Source organism: Lepisma saccharinum, chromosome 18 (genome assembly GCF_977018435.1).
Source record: "Lepisma saccharinum chromosome 18, izLepSacc3.1, whole genome shotgun sequence".
NCBI lineage: Eukaryota > Metazoa > Arthropoda > Insecta > Zygentoma > Lepismatidae > Lepisma > Lepisma saccharinum.
This window is the reverse complement of record NC_139246.1, coordinates 34,482,868-34,501,996: the sequence shown is the minus strand read 5'-3', so window position 1 is coordinate 34,501,996 and position 19,129 is coordinate 34,482,868. Positions and strand designations below refer to the sequence as shown.

The following is a 19,129-nucleotide window of genomic DNA, read 5'->3' as shown; positions in this document are numbered from 1 at the left end:
AAACAATAGCAGATTGAAACTTGATCCTTACCTGTACAATCAGTAACATAAATATTTCTGTATTTTTTAGATGAATATTCCTTGACAGAAGTCACTTTACGAGATAGTTAGTTGATCGCGTTTGTCTCCATATATTTCATCTATGACACACTCCCCCCAAAAGCTAGAATATTCCAACCACCCTCTATATGCCGAATCATGTACTCAAATTATTTTGTGCAGACAAAATTTGTGGAACAATATAAACATTTACATGTATATAGTATATTACTTTGACTTTGTTCGAAATGACATTTTATATAAATTATAATAACTTCTGACGTTACAAAGTCATACCAGCAAACGTATTGATAATTTCCTAATTTTGCACCACTTTTAATTAAGGTAGACATCAACCACTCATCAGAAATACATGAACGTACATTGTGCGTTCTGCAGAGCAACTTGTCACAGGTATGAATAACTTTATAGAATACCTGAAAATTTGGAAAGATCAACAACACGGTGTGGTTTAAAAGGAAGCCATTCTTAACCCATTTCTGCTGATCCATAACTTCAGAACCCGTTATGTCGTCTGAACTTTCACGCTCTTTTAAGCAGTTGTTCAAAGAGATTACCCAAACATCTTTTACTACTGGCCGAGATGCCAACAATCGAAAGGCACATGCCATTCGAAATCTTTCATTGCAGTTGAAATTAAAAGACTTAATGAAAGAAAGAGTGTGCAAATGCTAACATAAAAAGTACGAAACTGCACAGGCTCACTGCCATGGTTAGTGCACTGAACCTTATTCTCTAACAGTGTCTGCTTGACTATCGTACGAACAGCACGTCTCCCCTTCCAAACCGATTCTAAAAGCATAAGAGGTGGTATCTCATTCGACCCCATTGCCGTGATCATTCACACGTAGGTAGAAAAACTGTGCATAATAACCATAATTAAAAATCAATAACAAGTCAATTAAACGAAACGGTCCCCACATTTTTGGGTGAAGATATAAAGAATTGGTAGCTAAACTGTAAAATGTTGTCCCCCCAAAAATTCCCATGACGCAGGCACGTTATGAACCCCACTTGTTGGCACCCTTGGTAAGAAGTGACGTAAAACACTACAAAAATGTACGTACAAATACAAATAAAGAAGGCTCACGGCTCACCATGACTATAGGTGGGTGATCACTGCTTGACGTTGAATTTACGGGAAAGCAACGAACAATGTTTTGTTTGTATTTCGAAAATAAGTCAACAACAATATAATCAAGGGCGCTCGCAGAGGGAGGCCAGAAGGGAGGGCACTTGCCCCCATGAGATTTCTGGAAAGACTTCATATAATTCAAATTTTGAAATTGTAGCGTGAAAACATGGACGTGGAGTGCCGTGAAAGACAGCAGATTAAGTGCCTAGCAAATTATCCTAGTGCTGGGGATGCTTTATGAGAATTCTCTTAACCGGGGAAAAGCATCACCCCACCTTTCCCTCACTGCTCCCCCCCTGAGAAAAAATTCTAAGGGCGTCCTTGCATATATATAATGCGTTTAGAACAACGGTTCTCAAACTTTTCAAACCGCGAAGCCCATTTAGTTATTTATTTAAGTATTAGATTATACTGCTGAAAAAACATCATACAGGCCTAATACAGCAGTTTATTAAATCGATAAATGACATATAGACGATAAAGAAATTGAATATGTATAGCTACTACATGATGAAACATACTAAGAAGAAATAAATAAAATAATTACAATTTATTTCACCCAAGGACGAGGCAGCGGTCCTAACATAGGCGTAGCTAGAATTTCATATTTGGGTGTGCACAAAGAAAAAAAATGCGGTCTTGTACCTTTTAATAGCATATTTTGCAACACAATCACTTGGCTCTTTAACTGCACTGATGTTTGTAAAGGAATATAAATTCACTAAATGACTGTTAAAAATTTCTGAATATATGTAGTAGAAAAAATCAAATTGCATAGAAATTACACACACACAAAATGTTCATAAATGTTACAAACAAATACATCAAAATACACGTCATCTATAACAAGAGACGTCTGTCAAAAGGTACAATGTTCTTAAACTCATCAATAACTTCATTTACATCAATAGACTAAGCTTTTTGCTGTTCCACAAATAGCAAGAGCAGGGCTTCCAATCTACCCTGCTTCTGAGTTGCTCTTAATTTAGTTTTCACTTGGGAAAGCTTGGAGAAAGCTCTCTCTGACACGTGCAGCTTGTGACAGGTATAGAAGAAAGGCGCTGCAGTACAGAGTAGAATGCAGTAAATATCTTCCTTCTTCAATGACATCAAAAAATCGAAAATCTATAGACACTCGTTTCAATGACATTTTCAACTTCTTATAAACTGCAGCTTATTTTCTCTCTAATTGAAATATCTGTCTTTAATTCTCTTTGATAAAACAGCCCATTAGGGTGTGCCTAGGCACACCCGGCACATCCCGTAGCTACGCCTATGGGTCCTAATGAAACATTTCCTCAGATTGAAGTTATCACGTTGCTGCAACAATTAACATAAATTACTGTGATTGAAATTAAATATATGTGAGTAACGTATAAGTTTATGTAACATCCATTTTCAAAAGGGACGCCCATGCTATTGTACAACTTTTATCCAGTAACGGTGCTGGTCAACTCTCTCTCTTTCTCTCCCGTTTTACATGCTGTATATCCGACGCTTATTTGTTTCGTCCCGCCACCAATATTCGGGTGCCTTGTGACACGAAAATGCCCGATGTCAGTCGAAGATAATTCAACTGATCGCTGATTCGTTGTTTCCCAGCCGCCAGTTGGAAATGCGAATAGTATACTCGCTGGGGTTTGCAAGTATGAATGTTTGATGAGGGATTTTTCACGGTAAAGCCTCTCTGGTAAAGCTTCGCGGGACTCTTGAGAATCCCCAGGGCTCTTCGAACCAGACTGAGAATCGCTGCGCTGACTTAAAATACTTATAACTAGACCTCTGATTTTTAGGTTCTAAAAAGTGTGCTTTTAGGTTTCTAAAATAGGCTCTTAAAATCCTAAAATAGGTTTGAAAACCCCTAGAATAGGTTCTAAAATTCCTAAAATAGGTCCTAAAAATCTTGTTAGGCTCGAAAAATCCTGAAGTAGGTTCAAAATAACTTAAAATTCCTGAAAAATGCTGATTAGGTATAGTCACCGGCAATGAAAATGGGACACCTATATCCTGAAATACACACTATCTTCATATCGTTATGTGTGTTGCCTAACCCTACGGCGATGGCAGAACTTACCATTGGAAATTTTCTATTACAATCCACTCTTCGCCGTATAGTTAGGCAACAACATTTTTTCATTTTATCCACAGTCAAGCTCCGCAATTTTGTCTGTGAGGATAATCTTATATGCTGAAAATAATATTTCAACAAAAACAGTCAGTGGTGCAAACTTGAATACCGAAATGTTAGTTTGCAATGCGTGATTGCCAGAAAGCACCGAAATGAAGCGAAAGTAAGGAAGACCACACATATCAGATCACTTTGGATTGTACAGGTAACAGTGGCACCAGACATTTTGCTTTGTTTAGAGCTTTGAAAAATCACCATGGGCTTAGAGGAAGGGAAATCGACAGAGAGTATGTTTCAAACACGTTCGTCATGGAATTCTTTCGTCACCAAACAAGGCAAATGCCTCTGTGTGACATAAAAATCCTGTAAAACCTTTAAAAATACATAAAACCTAAGAAAGGTACGATTTAGACGCATAAAGCTAAAATAGGTTCTAACAAGCAAAATAGTTTTTTTTAGACAATATAGAACTTCATCAATTGTTGCGTTTTTTAGAGAAATGTTGACTGAGCAGAGTATCGCGAATACAAATTGAACGAGCCCAGGATCCCTAAAGAATTGTGGCAAAAACCTTTACTTAGAAGAGTTGTAATTTACAAGTTGCAAGTTATTACCACTAATTAAACACGTATTATATTGTTCTCCGATATTGTAAAACGAAATTATCGAGTTTAAGAACATAAAAAAAGTTACGAATTTTGCATTTTTTACGTGAGTTTTCTTGACAAACAAGATTATTACTTTGGTGCTGCCATCTATGAGCAAAATGTACGTAAACTCTTGTATCATTGCTCTCGCAATGAAAGTGTTAAGGACTACAAACCAGTGCTGCCAAATTCATAAGACATTGTGTGGGGGAAGGGGAACCATATTGACATAATTACATAAACACACCTGCAGGTACAACAAAATAAATGGTTAATAAATAAAGTTTTCTCTGGAAAAATCAACTACGCTAATTTCCTTACTTTGCACCGCTCGCCCCTTCCAATTTTCTAATCAAGCTTTGGTATGTGTAACTTCACTGACGTTATCTGCTGTACAAATTGCTGAGTGTGTTTCGTACATGTTATATTTCTCTATGTCTACTTGGAAAATAAATTCTAGGAAAGGTATTCTACCACCTTGTGGTGCATTTATGGGGGGGAGGGTTTGGGAGTAGAAGTGCCATAGCCTCCAATCCCCTTCCCTCTGTGGCCCGTTTTTCAAAGAGAAAATCATGGCAAAATGGAAATACAGGGTGACACAAAAGTCTTTGTTACATAATGACCACCACGGTCACCAGACGTAACACTCCTGGACTTTTACATGTGGCGACACGTAAGGTCCATCGTGTACGCTAAGGCAATTAAGAGCCTGGGCCACGCCAGAGAAAGGACTTCCGGCGCCATTTCCCAAATCACCCCCACAACACTAGCAGACGTCTTAGGAAGTTGGGAGCGTCTAAGTGAAGATGGATTCAAGCAGATTGTGCACAGAGTGAACATGTACTGTAACTGTTACATATCAGTCGTGTGTAAGTTTGAATGCACGTATTTGTTTTCCTATGTAACAGGACTATTGAGTCACCCTGTAGAACTAACATCAGGTATTTACAATCTTGGGATTTTCAACATCATCTGTTGTATTTTCATTAACTATTTTTTTCAAATTTACATTTCACTAAATCAAATCAACCCTTGCACCTCGAGTTGAACAAGCGACGCCAGAGCGCTCTGGAAGCCGGCATTGGCGTCACACGACACGATGTTGTGTTGGGAGTCATTTCTTATGTCCGTATAGTTGTCATCTTCATCAGGCCCTCCCACCAGAGCCCCGTAGAGAATTTTGAAATTCGATTCGTTAGTGAAGTATTGGCCCCAATCGCATCTGATTGGTCGATCGGGGCAAGAGCTGAAAAAGAACGGAGAATGCTGGTCAAATATTTTATAAATGTTCTATCTTTTCTAATTTCATATGCCGATAAAAGCCGAATGTCCGCGTTAAAATAATTGAACATTCTGGATGTACTGTGTAATTGTAACATAAAATATTTTTATAGTCTGTAGCTAAAGTTTCGCAGTTCTTTTTAATGATAGTTTACAAAATATCAGCTGCTACGTTTATTCAGTTTAATGATAATGACACGATTTACAATTTAACACGATTAGTATTTTGTATATTATTCTACAGAACAGAATGTTTGTTATTTTTTTCTTATATAAATTGTTAAATTTTAATTCAAGAAAAATCGGATTCGATAACCGGTGGAGGCACATAGTGGTTCGGATCCCACTTTAAACTATATGTCCAGTCCCGATTAACTTTACTGTGCATAAAGTGGACTTAAAACAGCAATTCAATCAATCAATCAATCAATTAAATCAAGAGAAAAATAAGGGTGTTTACAGGTTACATATTACATTCGTTTCGTATGAGCTTCTTCCCGTTAGTATATATAATTTGTTTCCTTCTTTCCCTTTCTTAAAGCCTAATAGACACTATTAAATTATTACGAGATTATTATACTTTCACCAAAAGTGATTCTCATATCTACAAAATCCTTATATACATTATGCTACAAAATATTTCTTTAAAGCTGTACATACATAAGTCATACACCAAATGTTAGCCCTGTCCAAGTAGATATTTTTAAACTTAGAAACAACAAACGGGGTGCAGTGTTGTTCATGCAGTGTTGCCAAATGGAAGTGAAAGTGTAAATTTATTTTTCCACAAAGCATGGAAAATTGCATGTCAAACATTCGTACGAAAATTTGGACTTCAATTTCCACCTTGGGTAGGTGGACTATTTCGCTATCTATAGTTCAGAGAAGAAAACCGATCGTTTTCGCGTATAGCCAATCCTGAAATGCCTCGTAAAGGCGTACCGGTCCAAATGGGTGTTTTTAAAAAAATATGAGGTACAGTGGCAACACTGTTGATGTTTGAAAGCAACAAAAGGTGTGTTTAGTGATGGTCTATGACATGGAAATACTGGAAAAAGGAAAAAAGAAAATGAAAATTATGGTGAAAAAAGTGTTACTTACCTACTCCTGGCAACCATGCAATGCGATAAGAGCGCCCACCGAACGAGAACAAAAGAATCAGTTAGTTGTGTACTCAGAACTATTTGAGCCGTGCATTTCGCATTGTTCGTAGGGGAAGATTAGAATTGTTCTGTGAAATGAAGTACTCTTTGGAAGATGTGGACCATTATTTTTGTTCAAAATCGTACGCTAGTGTAAAAACTGTGTTTCGCGAGAAATATCCGAATAACAGTGTTCCAGAAAATTCGACGATATATCGACTTGTTTCCAGATTTCGTGAAACAGGATCAGTTAATGACAAACCCTACCACAGACAACCACCAGTTTTGACACAAGGTGTGCTGCAGGATGTGGAGCAGAGAATATCACAATCTCCCAGGAAATCTGTTCGTAAACTTGCTTGCTGCACAGTCAGGTGTATCAAAAACAACAACTCACCGAACGTTAAAACAATTGCACCTACGTGCATATAAGGTACAGGCTGTGCAAGAACTGAAGGAAGCAGAGAAAGGTACACGTGTAAGATACTGCCAGTGGTTTAGAAATTTTATTAGAGACAATGGTGTGAATATTTTGGATAAGGTTTTTTTCACGGATGGAGCATGGATCCACTTAAATGGATATGTCAACAGTCAAAATTCTCGACACTGGTCAAGTAACAATCCCCATTTGTTACATGAACAATCACTTCATCCACAAAAGATCGGTGTGTGGTGCGCGATTTCGCGGAGAAAAATAATCGGTCCATTCTTTTTCAACACAACAGTTGAGGGAATAGTTTATCGTGACCTTATCACACAGTTTATTTCTCTGTTGGAACGTGATGAACGTGATTGTTGGTTTCAACAAGACTCCGCAACATGTCACACGTCTAATGAAACTTTAGACATGTTGGCAGAGTTTTTGGCGATCACATTATAAGCAAATACTTATGGCCCAGTCGCTCCCCGGATCTGACGTCTCCAGATTTTTTTCTGTGGGGTTATTTGAAACAAACAGTTTACATTAATAACCCAAGAACACTTGATAATCTAAAAATAAACATTTGCACAGCCATTAACAATATAAACCAATCAACCTTGCATAAAGTTGCTTCCAACATGATGAATGCCTCAGGGAAAATGGTTGTCATTTTCAACATCTTTTGTAAAGCTACACTGCCTGTTATGCGCATTGCATGGTTGCCAGGAGTAGGTAAGTAACACTTTTTTCACCATAATTTTAATTTTCTTTTTTTTCCTTTTTCCAGTATTTCCATGTCATAGACCATCACTAAACACACCTTTTGTTGCCTTCAAACATCAACAGTGTTGCCACTGTAACTCATAATTTTTTTAAAACATCCATTTGGACCGGTACGCCTTTACGAGGCATTTCAGGATTGGCTATACGCAAAAACGATTGGTTTTCTTCTCTGAACTATAGATGGCGAAATAGTCCACCTACCCAAGGTGGAAATTGACGTCCAAATTTCGGTACGAATGTTTGACATGCAATTTTCCATGCTTTGTGGAAAAATAAATTTACACTTTCACTTCCATTTGGCAACACTGCATGAACAACACTGCACCCCGTTTGTTGTTTCTATGTTTAAAAATATCTACTTGGACAGGGCTAACATTTGGTGTATGACTTATGTATGTACAGGTTTCGGTTACAAAGTAACGCCACTCTTAATTCCCAGTTGCGCCGTTCGTGGGACACCCTTTCTAAACAAGAAATTCTGCCTTGGTCAGTATTTCAATGTTTTATTCCAGTTCAATTCAAGACTTACGCTCCTCTGTGGTGGCAGTGGGTGGGTGGGTTATTTCCATACCCCACGACATAGCTTCTTCCCCCATCACCCAGGATATAGTTCATCTGTTCCACAGCAAAACCTGTGTAGGCCTCGGGGTTGATGCCAGCCTTGGCAACCTGTGGGAATGAACAGTGAAATAAGCACACACACACACACACACACACACACACACACTTATATATATATATATATATATATATATATATATATAAATATATATCAGAGGCGTATATTCGGGGCTACCTAGGGTATCTGCGGAGCCCAGACTCAGTGAATAAAATACAGAAAAAATATCTATCAGAAAATGTGCAAAAAATTGTTCATTTCAATAAGATGATGAACCTGATTTCTTAGATGAGTTGGAAACATTGTCTGCTTTCTTTGAATTCGCGAGACGGCTCGTCCGCGTGCAACTTGACGGGGGTAATGGGCAAGCTTGACAGAGCTACCACAAAGATCACCCGATCAATGTTGCAAACCAATTTTTCCAAGCAAGTTATTTCCCCAGTATCGGGGAATTGTGGAGCCAAACTGTTACAGGAGAGAGAACAGGGTTGCATATGGCGGGGGAAAAACCCTCTGAACTTCCTCAACAGTCTGGGTCAATGTTGCAAACCAATTTTTCCCAGCATGCAATTTTCCACGGAATGAGGAATTTTGAAGCCAAAATATTGCAGGCAAGCGGAAAGTGTGTCACGTGGCAGGGGCAAGAACATCATTGAACGCTTGCAGAGGAGTTGAAAAAGAGGTCGTTGACCTTCAAGCAACTAGAGATACACTGGGGAGTAGAAGATTGTTGGCTGAGCGGGAATGGTTTATGAGTGCATCTACAAATTACCGAAATGACAAGGACAGTTCTAGTCTAGATCGCGTCGACTGGTCTTGTTGCGTGGAATTTATTTAGAGGCAGCGTGTGAATACAGTATTGAGTGGATTGTATTTTTGTGAATGATATGTGCTGAGTTGTGTAGTGAACTGAAATGAGGGACATAATTAACAAGCTGTCTATTCGGCTTACGAATGACGATAAGCTCCAAATCGTAGTGGAATTTTCTTGTATGTCCACTTTATGAACATATAAGCTATTGGGGATCGGACCTACAGTTAAAGTGGTATCTAAACCACCATGTACCGAACCCGGAACCCCTTAGTTTCAAGTCAACGGCGTTACCACTGCGCCAACAAGGAGTACCCGAACTTAAAATCGTGAAAATAGGTAGGTTGAAATTTTATTTTTATTCTCGTAGGTAGGCCTACATAATATTTCACAATATGGGCCTCATATTTATGCAAATAAGAATGAAATTCTTGAAATCCTTTCCTTACTGACAGTGTACATTTAAATGTTTTATTTATGAGGAATATATTTTTAATCACAGAGTCACATCACTTCAACCCGCCACCCCAAATGAGTTAAAGAAAACAAAAACACCCCCACCAGCAAATGTTTGTCCATTCGAACACTATGATATGGTGCGATAGCCCAGGTTCTTAAACCAGTATACGCCACTGATATATATATATATATCGGTGTATTTTTGCAGCAGGGATTTGAGTTCGGCTTCTATTTTGAGGGTGGGGTTCAGGCACTGAGGTCTCGGTTTGGAGGCTGGAGTTGAGCGTGAACTGCAAAGCCTGCAGGTCGCTCCGCAACCTCTTGTCCCTTGACCAGCTGCTCGTTGTAGGTTGTCCGCTATTTGAATGTCGCCTTCGCTACTAGTTTGCGGCAACGCTCGGCATCAGACACCAACCTCAGAATCACTCGATTTCGCATGTTCTCCATTGTTTTCCTATACACCGCGTTGTTCAAGAGTTGAAGAAGTCTCGGTCAAGCTCAGAGGAAGCAACGTTGCGATGCGCGGATTTGGTTTCGATGTACGCGCGCAACCACTTCCAATGTGTGAACGCGAGGACGCGATGAATCCTGCCAACCGTGACCCCTTACGCCATCAACCATCGGAGATTCTGGTAGTGCAGCACATGCCTTCGCTTGGGCTCGACATCCATGACGAGCTTGGACTGTTCCGAGTCGGGTGGATGCTTGAATTCCGGCGCAGGTTGTAAGTTGCGAAAAGCCTCCTGCAGATCCTCGGAGAAGTCGATGTCCACCTCGTCGATGAAACCCCGTTCCAAATTATCGCAATTCTCAACTTCGAACGCGGATGGATCATCAATCCACTCAAACCCTTCGGAGGGGAGTTTCTCCATCATGGAGTGCCCGTAGAGATAGTTGATGTCTGTGTGGAGGATGTAGCTGCTTGGTTGCGAGGGGTCGTACCCAGTCGACATGTGGCGATTGTTGGCGCGAGCGTATCGCTGCGAGACCTGGACCATCCCGCCCCGGACAGCGCGTTTCACGAACAGCATCATGTTCGCGTTGGAAAGGATCTCGAGCTCGATTTTCGTTAGTAGGAGCATGGCCGACCACGCAAGTCTGGGGAGACTGTAGAAATGTGTGGGGTTCAGGCTGTAGATGCCCATCACGGTCGAGCGAAATGCTTGGAAGACGTCCGCAAGGACCGTTATGTCAAGCTTGAGGTAGGCGTCGTGATATAGTTGCCAAGAGTTTCACAACCCAGCTCTCGCCACATGAACTGCGCATGCTTGTAGTCCTCAACCGCAATGGCCGAGCCTCTCAGCTGGCTATAAAACTCGTGCTTGGGAGGAGCGACTTTTCGTCGAACTTGGCGTGGTTCGTGATATATTCGTAGGGGTAAACCCCTTTACGTCTCACAAGACCGACATCCAAGTTCGGAAAACTGGCGGCTTTGGTGAACAGCGGTTGTCGCTAAGCTTCCCGCAAGAGCATCGATGCTTACCGGGGGGAACCGCAGCTAATCCAAGAAGCGTAGATCTATGGTTGCTTTTTCCCCGGAATCGACACCCACTTACTCAGGCTGATGTAGTGCTCCCCGTTTTAGTATTCACCGTTTTCGGCCAGGACGTGGATCCATTTTTCGTCGTACCCGAGATGCGTGATCATGTGTTGAAAGTCGTAGCTCGAGCACTTGTGGAAAACCATCGGAACAAACCGTGGGTTCCGGGCCTTCGTGTTGCAATCATTACACCAAGAACCGACGTAGCTCCCGGTGTAATGGTCGTGGTGCCTCACTTTGTTTTTGGTGGCGGTGAAGGTCGAGTTGCAAACGAGACAGGCGGTGGCTGCATCGTGCCTACGCTGATCATCGAGGGATAGTGGAAGCATAGGCTTGGGGGTCAAAAACACCTTTCCTATCACTCTGGCTTCTTCCAGCATACTCTCGAGGAAGTGGTTAGTCGCGTTGGGACAGCGGTACACATACGACTCGGGTAGGACACGCTGGTCTCGCCACACCACAAATTATGCGAAAATCGAGGCTTCGTGGAGTTGGTATGGAGTGGTGGAGGATAGTTCGGGATCGGGGATTCAGGTGGACAAAAGGTTTCGTAAAGGCCGCGAAGTCGGCGATGATGGCGGAAGGGTGTTCTACCGTTGCATCATGCTTCCTGAATCGCTCGACTGCACCGGGTTCGAGCTGGAGAGTTCGCGCTGACTTTTTGGTACGACAGTCGAACATGTGGAGAGCAAGCTTCTCGGCAGCAATATGGCGCCTATGGTGGTGTTGCGAATCACGCTGATCCCAACCATCTATCGGATTTATACACCTGCGGCACATCTTCAAGTTAAGCAGTTGTCTTTATTCCGGAAAAGAAGATATTTCCAAAAGTTTCCTAAAAACCCTTCCGGACCATTTTTAGGATCCGAAAAGGAGGGTTTGTCCGGGTAGAAGAGGACGTCTGGTAACAATAAACGACTTGCGTCGCTGCATCGGTTACAGCGAACCCGAATGTGTTTCTCACTAAGGGTGCAGTCCCCCCAGCCTTAATAGTGGAGTTGCTTGTTGCTATGTCACTTCACTTCCGTTATACAGGGTGGCTCAATAAGTCACTTAACACCCCCAGTACAAGGCCACTGCGGCATGGAACGTGAAAATGGCGATGACCAATCGTTGCCTGGCCAAGGGGGAACCACACTGACGTCACCCGCATGGTCGGCAGCCATCTTGATGTCCGCCATCTTGAATTCAACTTCAGAAATTTAAATGGGAAGGGGGTCGTGCGACATATCAAAATGGGCTAGAATTTCACCAGGAAAACAACTGTGACATTTGTTTTCACCTAACTTTAATTGTTGCAGAGTTAACAATACCACAAATTTATGGCTCAATAAGTCACTTAACACCCTCGGTACAAAGCCACTGCGACATGGAACGTGAAAATGGCGATATCCAATCGTTGCCTGGCCAAGGGCGAACCACACTGACGTCACCCGACCATGCCATCTTGATGTCCGCCATCTTGAATTCAACTTCAGAAATTTACATGGGAAGGGGGTCGTGCGACATATCAAAATGGGCTAGAATTTCACCAGGAAAACAACTGTGATATTTGTTTTCACCTAACTTTAAATTTAAGGGCGATTTCCGCATGGGAGAGTGACACGTCCTTTCCTTTTTGCTTAAATGTTTATTGTTCAAATAATCGTTAGTATGTGATTATGTGGTATTTATTGTTAGACCAATCTCTGGAAATGTCCGGATATTGACTTACCGGTATGTACATATCTTGTAGTATTGGTTGGCATGGGAATCACGATTGTGTTTTGTCTTTACATAAAAGTTTAAAAGAGTGATGATGTGAATTGATCGTGTCAAGGGTAGCACATTTCCTTTTCAACTGATCTGAACGAAAATGCCACTAACACGTGAGGAACGGATTGCCATCATATTGATGTCAGGGGAGAGAAGTACGCGTGACATTGTCGCAGACTTCAATAGCCGCAATCCTGCAAGACAACCGGTGTCACATGTGGCCGTCAGCCAGTTGCTGGCAAAGTTCCAAGATACTGGATCTGTGGATGACAAGCCGCGACATGGACGTCCGAAAAGAGCCACGGATGAGGGTACTGCTGTAGCGGTGTTGGCATCATTTGCAAAGTCCCCAACCCGTAGCACACGGAGACTGGCGCTGGAAAGCGGTGTCAGCAGGGGTTCAATTCAAAGGATTGTACGTGACCACCACTGGCATCCGTATAAGATACAGCTGAAGCAGCACCTTAGTGAGGACGATCCAGACAGGCGTTTGCAGTTTTGTGAGTGGGCTATAGCACAACTGCAACGTGACCCTGCCGTCGGTAGCAAGATTCTGTTCAGTGATGAGGCTAATTTTTAAGTGTCGGGAGAGGTGAATAAGCAAAATCTGCGGTACTGGTCACCCGAAAATCCACATTGGACAGATCCCAGCAAGGTAACGGGGGGCGGGAAGCTAATGGTGTGGTGTGGTACTTGGGGTTCCCGACTTGTTGGTCCATTTTTCATTGAGGGCAACTTAAATGCAGAGGGCCACTTGCTTCTGCTACGGGAGCAGATCTTACCATCCTTACTGTCCGAGGATGGGAGCTATCCTGAATGGTTCAAGCAAGATTGTGCTCCACCGCACTATGGGATGATAGTCCGTCAGTACCTGGATCAACAATTCCGTCACCACTGGATTGGTCGCCGAGGGACTGTGGAATAGCCTGCACGCTCACCTGACCTGACACCATTGGACTTTTACCTCTGGGGACACCTCAAAGCCATGGTGTATGCTACGAAAATCAGGGATCTGGCCCACTTGCGCACACGCATTGTGGATGCCTGTACTGCAATGACTCCTGAGGTTCTTCAGAATGTGGTAAGGTCATGGGAGAGACGATTACACGTGTGCGTTGCGCAAGAGGGACGTCATATTGAGCATGTGTTATAACTTTGTGGTATTGTTAACTCTGCAACAATTAAAGTTAGGTGAAAACAAATGTCACAGTTGTTTTCCTGGTGAAATTCTAGCCCATTTTGATATTTCGCACGACCCCCTTCCCATGTAAATTTCTGAAGTTGAATTCAAGATGGCGGACATCAAGATGGCATGGTCGGGTGACGTCAGTGTGGTTCCCCCTTGGCCAGGCAACGATTGGTCATCGCCATTTTCACGTTCCATGTCGCAGTGGCCTTGTACCGAGGGTGTTAAGTGACTTATTGAGCCATAAATTTGTGGTATTGTTAACTCTGCAACAATTAAAGTTAGGTGAAAACAAATGTCACAGTTGTTTTCCTGGTGAAATTCTAGCCCATTTTGATATGTCGCACGACCCCCTTCCCATTTAAATTTCTGAAGTTGAATTCAAGATGGCGGACATCAAGATGGCTGCCGACCATGCGAGTGACGTCAGTGTGGTTCCCCCTTGGCCTGATAACGATTGGTCATCGCCATTTTCACGTTCCATGCCGCAGTGGCCTTGTATTAGGGGTGTTAAGTGACTTATTGAGCCACCCTGTAGAACAACACCTGAGAGGTGTACTGTACATGGCAAATCAAGGCAACAACATTTCACATTAACGTTTTTCTCCTTGTAGCATAGTTTAGGCTCAACAGGCTATCGTGAAACGGAATGTCTATCTTGTATGTATGCATCCATATGATACAGATGCATGATTTGGAATGTTATTTATTTCTCTCTAAAAAAAAACATTTAAATCAATAGTGCTGTGAAATTGCGGAGTGTAACTTCCCGCACATAAATCTTGCTCTATATCCTGATTTATTGTTCATGTTTTAAACAAGGACATCCTACGTTTTGTCCATAAATATTCACTCAGAGGTCAACCCCCTGCATTGATTGGTTGCACAATGTGTTCGCAATGTATTAAAACAAAGTGTCGTTTAGCGACATAAAACATAACTGTCATTTGCTACCGTGGATACGTGTTTGATGGTTTTGTTTTATTTTACTTCCTTTTTCTGCAGTTTTGGGTTATGTGAGGAAAGTGATGAAGGGATACTCACAAAGAACACTCATGGCCAGGTCTGGGTTCGAACCCGGGACCCCTGGATGAATACGTTAAGCAACCACTGCTTGCATGAGATCAGCCAAAACTCTCTTACACGTATTGGACTGCATTTTGTAAGACTAACGAGGTTCTGGCGGCTTGATTTACGTGCAGTGTAATTCTCTGGGGAACTCGTGTCGTTCATATGTGTTTGAGGTTTTCCCTTCATCCATCACCTCTTAGTTTCACCGTTCATCTTCATTGCTGCCATTAGCCCAAAGTTGAATTAAAGAGAAGTACAACTCAAGTGCACACGCAGTGAGAGTTTGTCCATGTTTTATTGCGACACCCTGTATGTGTTTGTGTGAAAACGCTCACCTCCAAGCAGATGAAAACGCTGTTGGCGGTTTGTCTCAGAGTTTGCCATTGGGTGACGAAAACCAATCCTTTCGGAGTTCTTTGTTGCTTATACAACATATGATCGCAGAATTCCCGTATCACATCTTCATACTCCCTTTTCCCAGTGAGCTGCGCTAGAAGAACCTAGGAGATAGGAGAGAAATAGATAGATGAATTAGTTGATAGTAAGGGTACGTATGCCAACAGCGTCACTCTGTATTATTTACTTAACGCTTTATTTTTTTCTTTAACTGTGGAAGGAAATTCCTTGTGTGTTGTATCTCTTCGTCAATTTTATGTAACCATCATTTATCATCATTAGCCCAAGGTGACAGAAAAGTTACCAAAAATTGATAAAACACAGGAGATTAAAAAAATCAAATCAATACGCGTGAATCTGACTAAGAATATAAATAAGGTCATGTTCGCTACCTATATTTAATAGTGCCTCTTTTATTTATTTTTGATTCGTATTTGACTACCTATTTTACAAGATTTCCTTGCCAGAAATCCTCACCTTATGAACTCCCATAGATGAATAAAGAGGCCGACCTCTGAACCCCATGCCGCCCCACAATAAACAAGAATAAGACAGTGTGGCCGAAAGGTCCCGCACCATAGACTGGATTACAATATTTGTTCAATGTGTTGGCCACCACTGTCAAAACACATGTAGACATCCACATAGCAAAATGATTTCTACTATCTCTTCAGTATTCAACATGCTTCACCTGCAAGAAGATAACGCAAATATTTCACATTTATCGTCATTTGCCTATGATGCGGGACTTTTGGGCCACCCTGTATATTCAAATTCAAATTCAAATTTAAATTCAAATTCAAATTCAAATTTTCTTTATTGAAGGGTGTTCCCCACCTAACCCCGATAAAAAATAAATTATAGGGTTGACCCGATACCACATTGAACCGATACCGATACTCTCGCCGATTCTCACCGATACTACTTGGAAATTTTGACAATTAAGCGTTTCTAAAAAAACTGATTGTTATTAGAGGGTTAGTATTATACTCCAAAAATAAGCATTAATTTACCAGATTTGTTTCAAAATATTCAAAAACTTACATCGGAATATAAAAATGTATGTTATGAAATCACAGAAGAGAACTTTTTACCTTAATATTGGTGCATAAAAACAATGGAAAGTTCAAATTTTGCGTAGTTCCACCCTAAATTTAGTTTATTATTATTATTATTATATTTTGGCTTTTCTTTTTCTATTATCACTTAAAAGTTCGTAGGATTTTTTTTTCAAAGTTGCACTCAGTCCCTTGCTTGGCATGGCGGTGAGAGAACCGCGCCCCAGGCAAGTCACAATGGTTACTGTGTTCTTTTGTTATTTTTTCTTATCTTTTTGTGTTTTAGTGTGTGTGTGTTAGAGCCACTGGACAAGGCTAAAGAAAAACAGCACACTGCAAAGACACAATGGAAGTTTTGCAATAAAAGCTTTGGCGTATTTGGGGGGTACGAGGACAACAAGATACAGGGTGTTTCCGCGCTAATGATACAAACTTTCAGGGATGATGGAGAAGGGCACATGTATCAATTTGAAATAAGGAACCCTGATCCGGAAGCGCCTTAGTCGGAAGTTATAAGCGAAAATCGGTGTATGAAGATGTAATACTTTTATTACCTGCACAAGTTTCACAAGCTGATACATTCACAACAGTTGTTCAAAGTGGCAACCCCCAGCTTCGCTGCAGGCATGACATCGTCGCAAAAAGTTCTGGCGTACCCGTTGCAACAACACGGGGGTCGTTCGAACAATGTCACAGGCACCGAGAATTCTTGCCAGGAGATCCTCGTCAGTCTCGACAGGTGTCTCGCCAGAACTTTGTGCGACGACGTCATGCCTGCAGCGAAGCTGGGGGACGCCACTTTGAACAACTGTTGTGAATGTAGTAGCTTGTGAAACTTGTGCAGGTTATAAAAGTATTACATCTTCGTACACAGATTTTCGCTTATAACTTTCGACTAAGTCGTTTCCGGACTAGGGTTCCTTATTTCAAATTGACACATGTGCCCTTCTCCATCATCCCTGAAAGTTTGTATCATCAGCCCGGAAACACCCTGTATAGGTGACAGGAGTGAAGGTGTGTGCTAAGAGGTGTGATTAAAACTTGGTGTAGTGGTATGCAGGTTTAAAAACGAGTAAGTGGAGTGCGACTGATGTGCAGGTGACGATGGTGAGTGGGAGATAGAGCTTGATACCACTCTACCCCAGCCTTGAGGACTAAGGGAGTTCCGAGGCTCGAAGCCGGAACATCAGCCAGCCTAGAGGAAGGCGCAACGAACCTGGGATCTGGAACCGTGACCGGTGCCTATTTACCGCCCCCTTGTCCCCTCCAACAGCGGATCACAACCCCCTTCTTATAAAGGAAGAACAGTGCGTGAGTGAGGATAGACACGGAAGTGATTCTATGTACGGTTCACCACATAAGTGACTAAAGGTAGGATCCCGCTAAACTTTACTTATGGCCATAAGAGTTACTTATATTTGTGTTGTAAGTGATATGCCGTGTTATTTTATATAATTTTTATCAATAATAATCTATTTACATGTTCAGAACAAAGTTCAAGTAATTTACATATTGCCCTCAAAATCCGCGAAAGTGTCAAGCGGCATTTTGCGAACCCCATGAAAGACTAAAATACCGGAAACGTATCGACCGGTATCTGTAAATAAAATCAAACCGATATTATCCGGTACCGATACCACTGATATCGGTCGATATATCGACATATCGGCATCGGTATCGGCTCAGCTCTTATAAATGTTATTTTGATCCAAATATACACTTTATATGTTTTAGATGTATACTAAATGTTCCTGCAGAAAATATTCGCGTCGCCCTATACTTCCACACTAATTTATTTCATATCACCTTCTCTGCACCGATATAATTCCGAGAACGAGGCGAAACTACCTATCCTCGTCTCATATCGGTATTACCCTAAGGCCAGCCAAACAACAGATTCGACAAGACACGACGGGACGAGCCATTCTTGTTGCAGACCTTCTCAGGAAAGGCCTTACCTTATACGCGGCCACACACTGGACGAAACATTTTCCTCGTGTCATCTTGCACAACAAAACAACGAAAGTCCATGGAATTTGGTCTCGCGAGGTGCGGCTTGCGAACAAAACGATCTACGCATGCGCGAATCCATTCACTTCAGCCACAGACCAAAAACGGAGGCCAATTGAAGCCAGCAATTGCATGTAGTCAATGAATCGTGGACCAAATTGTGAATATCGTATTTTCTAACCAATTATTTTCTAGAAATGTATTTACTTCAGAACATATAAAATGATAAATTATATAAATTGACGTGTGTGACGTTGCGTCGCGTCGGATCCTGTGTGCGGCTGGCCTAGGAGTAGCAAATGAAGATAGAATTTACGTAATTAGATTATCTTACTTGGACACCAACTGATTTCTCCCTCCAGCTGAACTCGCTTGGCATGTAGTGCATTTCAAACTCCTCGTATATCACCTCCGCAATAGCGAGGTAGCTCTCGTTCTTTGTAGCTCTGTACAACCAGATGGCGGCCCATGTCAACTCATCGTTATACATGTCATTGCTAGCGAAATATAACCTTGTCAATTTATGTCATAATTATGAGACTCTGTAAATGCTTAACCGACTGAAACATTGCATTTTGCCTATAGAATGCCATAGAGACAGTTGTGATCAGCTATTGGATTAATCGT

General features: G+C 41.6%; 1 protein-coding gene across 1 annotated transcript in view; it reads right to left on the bottom strand.

Moving 5' to 3' along the window:
* Positions 1 to 4,990: 4,990 nt before the first annotated feature.
* Positions 4,991 to 19,129, bottom strand: part of LOC146002208 (endoglucanase E-4-like) — a 34,341-nt gene continuing 20,202 nt past the window's right edge. Inside the window, exons 6-9 of the mRNA XM_083139927.1 lie at positions 18,837 to 18,999; positions 15,374 to 15,538; positions 8,127 to 8,266; positions 4,991 to 5,216 (exon numbers count right to left, since the gene is read on the bottom strand). Coding sequence (XP_082996053.1) covers positions 4,991 to 5,216; positions 8,127 to 8,266; positions 15,374 to 15,538; positions 18,837 to 18,999 — 694 coding nt within the window. The remainder of the gene's footprint in view (positions 5,217 to 8,126; positions 8,267 to 15,373; positions 15,539 to 18,836; positions 19,000 to 19,129) is intronic.